Consider the following 12,747-nt stretch of genomic DNA (forward strand, 5'->3'; position numbering starts at 1 on the left):
TGGCACAGCGGGTGGTCTTCCTGTGTATTTCAATTGGAAACACGGGATGCATGTCCAAATTTTGTAGCAAATCTGTCATTTTTGTGCAACTTTGTAGTATTATTGTAAGAGTTTCCGTCGAAAACCTTTTTTTCCCGTCGAGCAAAACTTTCAAAATTTAGTTCTAGAAATCATACTAAAAAACAGAATCCCCCAATGTATAATTAAGTTGCTTATCAAATTTTCAGCAATTTTGATGATATTTGTCTGAAAGATTCCTATCTCTTAGCATTGTTAATAGTACATCTACTGATCACTTGGTGGTCTTGGTATGGCGGCGCCCATGGGTCACATGGGCATTAATTTTGGTGTATTTTATTGAAAACCGTATGGTAACTGTTTACAGCAAATACATTTAATGCAGATAAACTATATTATATATAAAGGTTTGTGTACTAAAGAATGAAGTGAAGATGCACTCTTCATTTAATGCTCATTTCTCGGCTACAATTTATTGTAGGCATTCACCTAAAACATACTAACGTGTGCACTAACTACGACTTGATTTACGTGCTCCGTGACGCACATGTGCTCTTGGGTTTTTGTTTTATATTTTACCATGTTTACCCCAGACTAAAACACCATTTTCTTTTGGTGGAAAATATACTAAATACTACATACTAAGCATTTCTTTTTTTTCTTGTCACACACTAAAAATTTGTAACTTACAAGTTTCAATACGCTTGTAAACTATTAATGTTTATACTAAAGAATTGAAGCTTTTATCCTAAGGCCTTTCTGGCTTGGTTCTAATTATATTAATTACGAAACTACTGTATACCATCATTGGCACTTTCGATATATATCGCCTCGGTTAAAATCCTGACGTATAGGCGCATGTTGCATGGAACAACACAACCTCTGTATTTTTGTGCCTAGGTAACGAATATTCTGTCACAGCTAGATTATATGTTGTTTTTGCATAAAAATATTCCAAATTATTTAGTTTTTCATTGAAAGCAAAATATGAAACTACTTCACATTTTCGGTAACGCCATGGCTTATTCCATCCTCAGACTGGACTGACTTTGCAAACTTAACGTTCCCCTCTTGCTTCCCTGATAACAGCCAATGAATACTGAAGTTGTGTCCAGCTATCTGGGTCACCTCCCCTGTCAGGATGGTGTGTTAGAGAGAGATGTCTGTAACGGGAGTTGATTTCACTGTTAGAAACTGTTGGGGACACGCTTAGGAAATTATATGCTGCTTCCAGAGCTTCACTCTTGGGTAATTCAAAAAACCATTGGGTAAGCTTATCGCATAGTGTATGGGTCGCAGTTGACGCGCTCATTGCGCCCCCTACTGCTCCTGCAATAGCCCCAATTGCCCCTCCTAAAGGCCCTGCTAAGCCAAAACCTACGGTGGCGCCTAACATCTCACCTCCTACGCCACCGGCGAGTCCGGCAGCAACACTAACACCATTATCAATGATATTCTTGACACACCTTATGCCGGTTATCTCTCCTTTCCACCATCGTCTTATGTTTTTGATAATATCATAGGCCAAGTAAGCGGTGACGAGAGCGACTCTTACGAGTGGTTGAGCTGACCTTGCGTGGGTTAATGCCCTGTTCGCGTACACCGCTAGAGAACCAGCGCTGCCGATTGCCTGAATAGCCTGTTGTAATGCTAAAAAGCTTTCTGGTGGTAATTGAGCTACAGAACGGAAAAAAGCATACTGCACAGTTGCGGAAGCGCTATTTTGCGGCACCGCTAAAGCCCATTCTTGCCCATTATCGGGATGTTCAGATAAATTGTCTCTCAAAAAGTTGCTCCAAACATCATGCATAACCTGCCTATATCTTTGATCATTATCCGCCGTTCTAGTGTCTTGTATCATTCGTACCGCTACCATCCTAAAAACAGTGCGATTTCCGATGACGCTTTGCAGTGAATTCAAATATGGTTCTGCAACACCATCTACCTGGCTGTTAGCCAAGAAATACAAGATACGGGCGAGGTTATCAGCATCAGCTTCAGATGGAAACGTCTCTGCCAGAGCTGTGTTGATAGCATTAGGCGATGCCATCTGAAAAAGTAATAAAACATTATATGAAGAAACATTGCAACAATATTTATACTCAGAAAACAGACTCCGGGTACTACACAGGGATGACCTTACTGGACAACCAGAAGGCCTTCGACAGTGTAGACCACAAATTTTGTGCAATAGGTTGTCGGATTTGGGTGTCAAATCAACACCTTGATTCCATTCTTATCTTTCTGATAGGAAGCAGATTATTAACATCAATACTCTCGTTAACTGTTTGATAGAAAGCGTCAGCCTTGGCGTGAACATTATACACAGTCGACCAGGTTTTGCTTTGCGTCCATCTATCACATTCTTTTCGATTAGAGTCTTTGATTGGCCAAACAGTCTTACCTTAACTAATTTTGATTTTAGAATTATCCAAAAGTGAAACAAAAATGCATTTACAATGTAAGAACTGTTAGTCTAGTTGGACGGATGGCTTCCCATGCACCTGAATGGTGTATTTTTCTAAACCTATTTCTTTGTAATCCTTACAATCCCTAGTACACAATTTTGCTGTTCCCAAAATCAAATATTATCTCATGGATGGGGGAAAGTGCATTAAACTTTACATGAGGTAAAATTTCAAACTTGTGTTGAAAATATTACTAATGTATTATACTCTGGTCATAAGGATTCAGAAAATGTATAGTTTTACCTATCTAGGACATACAAAATGTATTGGCATTTTTTTTTCAGTCAAAACTGTCAGGTTTCATGTGATTGATGATGTTAATGACAAACCCTGGATGACAGACCGTGTCAAAAATTTAAATAACCAAAGGCAGAAAGCGTTCGCCAAGGGTGACACATGGACTGATCTCAAAAACAGAGGTTTGCAAGAGACCAGGAAAGCAAAAGTTGCCTATAATATCAACAAGGTTAGGAAACTCTAGCAGAAGACTGGAACAGGTCGGTGGCCAGACGTTGCTGCTTTTGACTTGCTAATGCCATCAATTTCAATGGCTACTGTGTCGTCCCTTTCAAGCATTCATGCATTTCTTCAGAAATATAACTATTTGGAACGCACAATTTCAATTTATGTTAATGAGAAAAATATGAAGTTTCACCTGATACGAAAATATGCATTTTGATGGGGGTATGAGGCTGTCAATCAGATTACCCATTTAATTTGATTGACGTTAAGATTACAGTCACAAAGCTTCTCAAACTTGGTGTTTCTCCGTCACTTGTTCAGTGCGTGGTGAACTTCCTTTCTGAGAGGAAACAAAGAGAAAGCACAAAACTACTTCTCTGAATGGGTAGAATTACATGTGTACCTTAAGGGAACTAGAATGAGCGTTTTGAGCGTTTCGACAGAATTTTTTGTGGGCCATGAGAGCACATCAGACCTATCGAATTGCATTCTGAATACGAAGAATGTCTTTCTGATATCAAATAATTTTCATTTTATGAAATTCACGATATAATACAAATTTTATGACAAATTATTAAAATTTGATATTTTTCACATTTTGAGATATAACAGTCCTCGAAGTAAGTTTTATGAATTTAATGATTTAGTCTTAAAGTGTATGTAGCTGGGAGAAAAAGCCGACGATCAATTGAAAATTTTGACCTTTTATATTGAAGATATGGATTTTTTTCCCAAAAAGACCTAATTTGTTTTGGTGTTTTGGGAAAAAAATCCATATCTTCAATACGAAAGGTCAAAATTTTCAATTGATCGTCGGCTTTTCATCCCACCTACATACACTTTAGGTTGAAATCATCAGATTTATAAAGTTTACTTCGAGTACTGTTAAATATCAAAAATATCAATTGTTAATGATTTGCCATAAAATTGCGAATTTCAAAAAATCAAAATTATTTGATATCAGAAGGCCATTCTTCGTATTCAGAATGCAATTCGATATGTCTGATGTGCTCTATAAATGTCCCACAATAAATACTGTCCAAACGTTCATACCCTTCTCTTAAAGCACTATCATTGGACCTCTTAAGGCATGATCAATGATGCGGTCACTGAGTCTGATGACAACAGGATGAAGGTTTGGAGGTATGTTGACGACCCTACAATTGGTGAAAATAAATAGAACCAGTGATGACGTCACTGCACTGAGGTACAGCAGCGTAATCAGTGTTCTAAATTGGTGAGTAAAATAAACCTCTAAAAAATAAAATTTACCGTAAAATTCGGTAACATAAAAGACACCAAAGGGATCTCTTAAAGCGATGAAATATACAACATAGAAAGGTTAAAGTACATTTTAGTTTAATAATGATACGAGTTTTGAGTTGTGCAAAAATAATATAATATCCAATGACCTCCACGATATGGTCGATACTAGACATATTATTATTATTTTATTATCATTATTATCCGAATTTACCGTCTTTGGCCTCCATGGACCAGATCGTGTCACAAATGTGCACTTAATTAAACATTACAAAATGTATGCAAGGAGACTTCGCCTCGTGGGTTAAAAATGCCTAAAACCCATGAGCTTCCGAGGGTTTCGCCCCCTGAACCCACGCCAAGAAAATGTCCGCTCGTATTTTGGACAGATAGGGATGACTATGCCCCTGGTTCTGCAGAAAGGACACTATGTGGGAACATGTAGAAATGAAATAAAGTGTGGAATCTGTCACAAAGAGGGACATTCAAAAGGGACTTGTCCGGATAAGGTACGTAATATACCATCTGTATATATTGCGCCTACACCAAATCTTGACCAGGAACAATCTCAGACATTAGAACAGGAAAACGCAGAAACTGAGGCAGAATCACAGCAAGATACACAATTATCACCTTCTGTGTTAGCGACTGCAGAGAAAGTGTCAGTTCGTCCAAAGCAACAACAAGGACTTTTAAAACTAAGAGCTGGCAAACTGGAGTTTACTAAGAACCCTAGCATTAGAGACGAGTCTGACTCGTCAGATGATTCACAGTCAGATGAATCTATATTATGAAGATACAAGTATGAGCGCAGTGACTCCGTCGCCTACCCAGATAGGTGAGAAGAGAAAGCAGAAAAGCAGAAGTAACCATCAGAAGAGAAGATCAAAAGGAAGAAGAAAGTAGTTGTGTAAAAAGACGTTAAGTTGATCAAATGTGAACAAACTCTAATACTGTACCTATGAATAGAAATTACGTACACTTTGTATCCCTAAATGTAAGGGGGTTACGAAATAAAGAAAAACGTAACACTTTATATAATTGGTTAAAAAATCAGGATACCGATATTTGCTTCCTTCAGGAAACATATCTTGATAAAAACTTGGAAAATATTATATCAAAAGAATGAAATATGGAAATAATTAGTTCTTTTGGAACTAATAGAAGCAAAGGTGTTACAATACTATATAAAAGTAAGCTTGATGTGACAATAGAAAAAATATGTGTAACAAATGATGGTAGAAGAATTTTAGTTAATTTGTCTATAGAAAATGTGAAATTTACACTTGTTAATTTATATGCACCAACAAAAAGGATGTATAAAGATATGTTATGTAAAAAGACATTTCATTGGATTAGAAGAAATGCAAAATATGTTTTGATTGTTGGAGGCGATTTTAACTGCGTTCAAAATAAAATTAAAGATACTAAAGGTGTCAAAGGAAACTATGAACAGTGTAAATACTTGCAAAAAATGATTAAGCGTTTGAAGCTTTTAGATATATGGAGAAAAATATGGCCTGAAAAAAGGCAATTTACCTGGCGTCAACTATCTCTTGGTATAGCTTCAAGATTAGATTATTGGTTAATTTCTACAGTATTACAAGAATATGTGGAGAAAACTGATATTAGACCCTCCATAAAATCAGATCATAACGCAATCTCATTGAAATTGAAAATTAGAACAATAAAATCAGGTCCTGGTTACTGGAAATTCAATTCTTCACTCACTGAAGACCAAAATTACAAACAAGATCTGAGACAGGTAATAAGAAAATGCCAGAAGGACGGTGAAAGACAGCAATTGTCCAAACAACTAATATGGGAGTTGTGTAAAAGAAAAATAAGAGATTTTACTATTGATTATTGTAAGAAAAAGTCCAAATGTAAAAACAATCTTTTGGAAAATTTAGAAACAGATGTTAAACTATTGGGAAATAAAATGGACAAAGATGCTAATTTATACAAAAATGAATATGTTGAAGCCAAAGCAAAACTTGAAAAAAAATATAAAGAAATTACAAAAGGGGCAATTATTAGAGCTAGAGTAAAATGGTTTGAAGAAGGTGAAACCAATTCAAAATACTTTATGGGCCTTGAAAAACATAAAGTAGTGAAAAATTCAATAACGGAGCTCAAGTTGAAAAATGGTAAAAGTATTACGAATATAGATGATATACTCAATGAGACAGTAGAATATTACAGTAATTTATACAAGTCAAAGGAAATTAAAGATGAAGATATTGACTCTTACGTCAATAATATTCGTGTAGAAACATTGACAAATGAAGAATCAGATATATGTGAAGGTATGATAACTGTAAAGGAGTGTACAAAAGCTGTCTAACAATTAAAAATGAACCGGTCTCCTGGAAGTGACGGTTTAACTTCAGAATTCTACAAGTGTTTTGGGGAGGATATTAAAGGAATGGTAACTGATTCATTAAATGAGGGTTTTGAAAATGGTGAAATGTCTTTTTCTCAACGAAGGGGGATAATCAATTTACTTTACAAAAAGGGGGATAAAAACAATTTAGATAATTTTCGTCCAATATCTCTGTTAAATTATGATTATAAGATATGTACTAAAGTATTGGCATCACGTGTTCAAAATGTCCTGAACAAAATAATTAGTGTTGATCAATGTGGTTATGTTAAGGGTAGATTTATTGGTCAAAACATAAGAATGATTGAAGATGTTATTGAATATTGTAATGATATGGATAATGAATGTGCTGTTCTCTTTATTGATTTTCAAAAAGCTTTCGATTCGTTAGAAATTAACTTCTTGTTAACATGTCTTAAAAAGTTTGGTTTTGGGGTACAATTTTTTAATTGGGTTAAAACCATATATGCCAATATAAATAGTTGCATTTCTATGAATGGGTGGCTATCAAGATCGTTTAAACTACACAGAGGTATTCGTCAAGGATGTCCTCTTTCAGCTTTGTTATTTATTATGGCTGCTGAATATATGTCAACATGTATTAGAAATAACGATAATATAAAAGGTGTCACGTTTAATAATGATCAAGAATTGCAAATTAAAATTGTCCAATTAGCTGATGACACTACGGTTTTTGTTAATGACATGGTTTCTGCAAACAATGTCATGAAAGAAATAGACAGATTTAGTTCTGTATCTGGTGTTATAATGAACAAAGAAAAAAACAGAAGCTATATGGCTGGGCAAAAACAAACCATCTGGTTTAAATAAAGAGATCAAATGGACGGAAGATCCAGTAAAATGCCTTGGAATATATTTTGGTAAAAATAAAAAAAAGTCGAGGAACTCAATTGGGAACCAAAATTGAAAAATTAGAAAAATTACTAAATTGTTGGAAAGCCAGAAAGTTGACATATTACGGTAAAGTCAATATTATTAAATCAGTAGGTATTTCACAAATATTGTACAATGCTAGTTGTTTACATGTCCCTGATTACGTTTTTAAAACTGTTAATAAACACATATTTACCTTCCTTTGGGGTTCAGGTAAGGAGAAAGTAAAGAGAAAAACTATTACTGGTTGCATGGAGCAAGGAGGGTTGAAAATGATCAATCTTGAACATCAAGTATATGCACTTAAAATAAAATGGGTATCTAGAATGTTAGATGAAAATGACAATGCGATTTGGAAAAGAATATCAAAATATTGGTTTGAACCACTTGGTGGGCTATCTCTAGTACTTGAATTTAATTGTAAGAGTGATGATGTAAAAAACATGGTGTACAAGGATTTTCCACCTTTCTACAAAGATGTATTGGAAGCTTGGTATTATCTGCAGGCAAATAAGATGAAAGATTTTAATGTTAATACAAGCACAATTTTGTGGGGAAATAGCTATGTGAAATGTAAAGGTAAAATATTACTATACAAAGAGTGGATCAATGCCGGTATTATTTATTTGAAAGATATTATAGTAGAAGACAGACTTATAAATTTAAAAGAGTTATCACGAATGGTAGTAAGCCCTATGAATATATTTAACCTTCACAAAATAATTGAGGCAATCCCAAGAACTTGGAAGTCACAAATTAAGGAAAAAAGATTACATTCTTGTGAGAGAAATCCCAGTACATTAGTTGAGTTAAAAAACAAGAAAGTTAAACATATTTCCTTACTCAAAACAAAGGAAATATATAATATTTTAAGTACATGTGTCGAGAAACCAGTTTGCATCCAATACTGGGATAAACAATTAAATGTTGCAGATAAGCCATGGAATAAAATCTTTTATTTAAAATCCGAAATAGATTGATTAATAAATTAGGGCATTTTCAATTCAATGTTCTTTATAATCTCATTCCATGTAGAAGAAATCTCCACAAATGGAAACTTAGTGACATTGATATTTGTGACTTTTGTAATTGTACTGACAACTATGAACATTTCTTTATTACATGTTCAAAAAATAAATCTTTTTGGAAGCAATTTTCCACCTTTATATGCCACATTCAAAATATTAGAGTGTTTAATATATGTATAGAAAAAGTTATTTGTGGATGGCATATTGAAAAATCTGAATACAATTGATCAAATATTTTGATTATTTTAGGCTCTTATTCAATTTATAAATCAAAAATCATATATAATGATACGAAAAAAATTATTCCAATTTCGAGTTTATTTATTCAAGAAATTAAAAAAATTGACCAAATAATTTCAAACACGAAAAGAAAGTTAAGAATCGACATTGATTCAAATGGTTGGCAGTACGGTAAAGTGTACTGGAATGTTATGTAATCTTGTCTTAAATTATGAGGTTCTAATACAATGTATGTATTATAGCCCAGCAAACACAAAACGTTTTCGACATCATTCGCAAAAGGTTATAAAAGGTTGTCAGAAAACGTTTAAATGTCGGGTTATATAAAGGGTATATTAAGAGTATAAAACGTTTTCATAACCTTAAAAAACATTTTTAATAATCTACTGCTCAGCAAACAAAAATGTTTGACAGAAAACGTTTAAATGTCGGGTTATATAAAGGGTATAAAAACGTTTTAATAACATTCCAAAAACATTCTTGAAAACTTGATACAAAACATTCTAAACAGAATGATATTTTGGGGTTGAAAAAATATTTTGTGAAAAATGTTTGCCCAAAATATTTTCAATAACGTTTTAAAAACATTTTCATGACCTTTATATAACCCGACATTTAAATGTTATTAAAAGGTTTTGAAAAAAACATTTTAAGAATATTTCTGTGTTTGTTGGGTTCAAACATTTTAACATAATGTTATTCAAGTATTGACACAATATTTGGCAAAAATGTTTGCAAAAATAGTTTACAATAACATTTTTTAAAAACATTTAAAAATATTGCTGTAGTGTGTTTTTCATACAAAACGTTTTAAAACGTTATCATGACCTTTATATAACCCGACATTTTAATGTTATTAAAACGTTTTTACCTAAACCAAAAGCCAAAATATAACTTATTTAAAACGTTTTTAAAACGTTTTTGTGTTTGCTAGGATAGGCCTGTAAAATGATATCATGATGTATTGAACACGAAATCCCAATCAAAAAATATTGTATGATAATAATACATGTAGGCCTATGTATGATACTATAATAAGATGTATGATATGACATATGAATTCATATGAGTAATGTCAAATCAAGTGAAACATGATATGTAATAATTATGAGAATATTATGAAAAATTATATGGAAGAGAGATAACAAAAAAGAAATAAAGGCATTTTGCCTCACCTCTTTGAGGTTAAAGTTAAAAAAACCCTGGTAGCGCCCAGCACTTGCATTGCACTGTTTTCATGTGATAATTTATACACTGAAAAATATATTTTGTGCACATATTTTGTAAGGACATTGGCTGTTGCCGCATCAAAATGAGGTAGGCCTACTCAGTAAGCCCAAAATGTATATAAAGGGTGTAAAACGCTTTATAACATTGAGAAAATATTTGTTAAAACTTAATGCAAAATATTCTGGCATAATGTTATTAAGTGTTGAAAAAATATTTTGTGGAAATCTTTGGCGTTTTAAAACGCTGGTGTAGTTTTCACGACCTTTGTATAACCCGACATTTAATTGTTATTAAAACGTTTTAGCAAAAAATAAAACCGTGTTTTAACTCGTTTATAAAGTTTTAAAACATTATTGTGTTGTGTTTGCTGGGTAGACCACCATCGTCTGAATATATCACAATTTAGTATATTGCCCTCTATTGAATGCAGTTACAATAATAAGGATATTCACTGTCATGTCATGAATGTTAGGTTAGGGAGCGTTCATAAATACTTTGGTAGGGGGGGTTGGAAAATATGGAGGTATCAAAATCAAATTGGGTCCTAAAAAGGGGAGATCAAACAAAATTCAGTCCTTAGGTGGAATCAAAGAAATTTGAGTGTAAAAGTCCGGGGTAATATGTACGACAAGGCACGCACATTCCAAATTATTTGCTTGTTTCGAATTAACCACATTTACGCACTTAACAATTTGGGTGTAACACTATGACTCCAATGAGTAATACCTCCAAACGGTATTTTTTAGCTAATGAGTTAACAACATATTTTTTTGGTTTCTTTTTTTAGGACATGAAGGGGGGTCAAAACATTTTAGACCATAATAAGGGGGATCAAAAAATACACCCTCTTTAGGGGGGTTAAAAAAATGTAATGTCCGAGGTCCCGACTTTTCCAACCCCTTTCCCACCAAAGTATTTATGAACACTCCCTTAGAGTTAGGAACTTAGGTTAAGGGTTGGAGTTATGGATTAGGATTAGGATAAGGGTGGTAGAGGCAGCTGACTAACAGCACTTTTAAGGGCACTTTTCCCAAAAGTATTATTATGCGCATTGGTCTCCACTGAAAACCCAAAACCGTGGCACATTCCCATATATCTTCAACGGGGAGACACCCCCCCCACCGGAGTTTGTTGCGGTATTTCTTCCAGATTTTTCACAAAATAGGCCATTCTCAAACATATTGCTGCTATACGAAGAGTATCATCTCTATAAATAAATAAAGTACAATTAGTTTACTTTACCTCTTCTTTGCCGAATTATTTTCTGTGTAGTTCACACTGCCTTGCTGTAGCATGTCCACTCTCGGTCCACTCGATGGTCAGACGTTTGTTCTGTTATATTTTACCCGATATTTTATCGGTGAATTGCAATTGCAATTGTTTGTATAACCCGACTTTTAAACGTAGGGGCCTTCAATGTTGAATGTTCACTTCCTTATGTAAGAAAAACATGCTGGGGAAAACCCAATTGCAATCTGTATTTCGCAATAACATAATATAATACGACGGGAAAATCCCCAGCAACACAGCATGGATTCATATAGAGTAAAATGATAGAAAGAATAGGGGGACATATATATCCCCCCCATCCCCACCACCACAGTCTCCCGCTTCCGCCGCCAATATGGGAATGCCACGTGATTTTAATTGTAAAGAATATAATATTACATATTAGTCAAAATATATACATTGTACAGTGATAACAATCTGTACTACTACATGAATTATTATTGTAAAATGTCAACCCGAAAGAAGAACAATATACGGTATTGCAGCTTTTCATTGATATATAGAGTAGACGACCATAAACAAGACAATTCTTAAACTATATGGTCTGATTTCTCGAAGCTTGGCTAATGGTGAAGCTTACTATAGGCCTATTAAAGCCACTAGGCTAGCCCTGCCAATGTCGATCCATTCTATTGATTTATCTTTCTAGGTGATGTATGTGACTGTGGGGATCCACTAGCTGTGGTGAAGTACGTTTATTAGGAATACGCGAATGGGGCCTACATCCCTTTTGGGTCCGGGTTCTTCTTGATCTGGAGAAACACACAATCGAAAGGCGATGAGACAACATATTTTAATTAAGACTGTCCATGTATCACTACTTTATTTCTGTGGGCGCTCAAGAACAATACGCAGATCATCTTGGCCCGAGCCTTAGTGTTTAATAAGACGAGTTCTCAGTGTTACTTCTTCTGTCTATGGAAATCATGCCATTTTTAAGAATTGTTAACACCTACATGGTTAACTGTCAACTCCGACTACCAACAAACTTTTTGGTCACAGTGCTAGCTCACTCCTGGCTCGCTACCATGGCTACTGAATAGCAACAGACCGACTACCCAGGGATGTGAGAGTGAACCCATGCACATCCCTGGTCCAACTGCTCTTTGAATAGGTAATGTGCACTTGTTTATATATTGGCATGTTTACAATGTAGGTGAGGGCAGTACTACTGAAAAGCACGTGGACTATTGAAATTATCCAGAGTCTAAATAATTGTCGACACATCACTTTCGTTCGAATCTGAACTGTCTATCCAGGTACTTCTTATTATATTGAGGATTATTACATGACATTGTAAGCAATGGTATGTAGGCCTATGACTTATTGGCTTAAGGCTGCTGGTGGCTTAGAAAGCCTGACCACTAGCTATGTTTCGAGAAACATGTCTCTGACAGTGAACGATTTATCAGATACATAATACAATTATCTGCCATGTACTGTTGTTCAAGTTTTACTGAAAATTTTT

The 12,747-nt window shown here is 34.4% G+C and overlaps 1 protein-coding gene across 2 annotated transcripts; it reads right to left on the reverse strand.

Moving 5' to 3' along the window:
• Nucleotides 1-442: 442 nt before the first annotated feature.
• LOC140143806 (uncharacterized) lies at nt 443-11,433 on the reverse strand. Of its 2 annotated transcripts, none has more exons than XM_072165618.1 (2): nt 11,232-11,433; nt 443-2,068 (listed from the first exon to the last, which is right to left on the reverse strand). In XM_072165618.1, exon 2 carries the CDS (start codon nt 2,066-2,068, stop codon nt 1,076-1,078), a length of 993 nt encoding a protein of 330 aa, XP_072021719.1. In that variant the 5' UTR covers nt 11,232-11,433; the 3' UTR covers nt 443-1,075. The 2 variants fall into 2 exon arrangements, 1 of the variants encoding a protein (XP_072021719.1); XR_011857798.1 differs by lacking the exon at nt 443-2,068 and adding an exon at nt 3,198-3,288.
• Between the last annotated feature and the right edge of the window lie 1,314 nt (nt 11,434-12,747).

Source organism: Amphiura filiformis, unplaced genomic scaffold (assembly GCF_039555335.1).
Source record: "Amphiura filiformis unplaced genomic scaffold, Afil_fr2py scaffold_29, whole genome shotgun sequence".
NCBI lineage: Eukaryota > Metazoa > Echinodermata > Ophiuroidea > Amphilepidida > Amphiuridae > Amphiura > Amphiura filiformis.

What these genes read in the sequence shown, in the direction of transcription:
- LOC140143806 (XM_072165618.1), bottom strand. Translation starts at nt 2,068, where the DNA reads ATGGCATCGCCTAATGCTATCAACACAGCTCTGGCAGAGACGTTTCCA.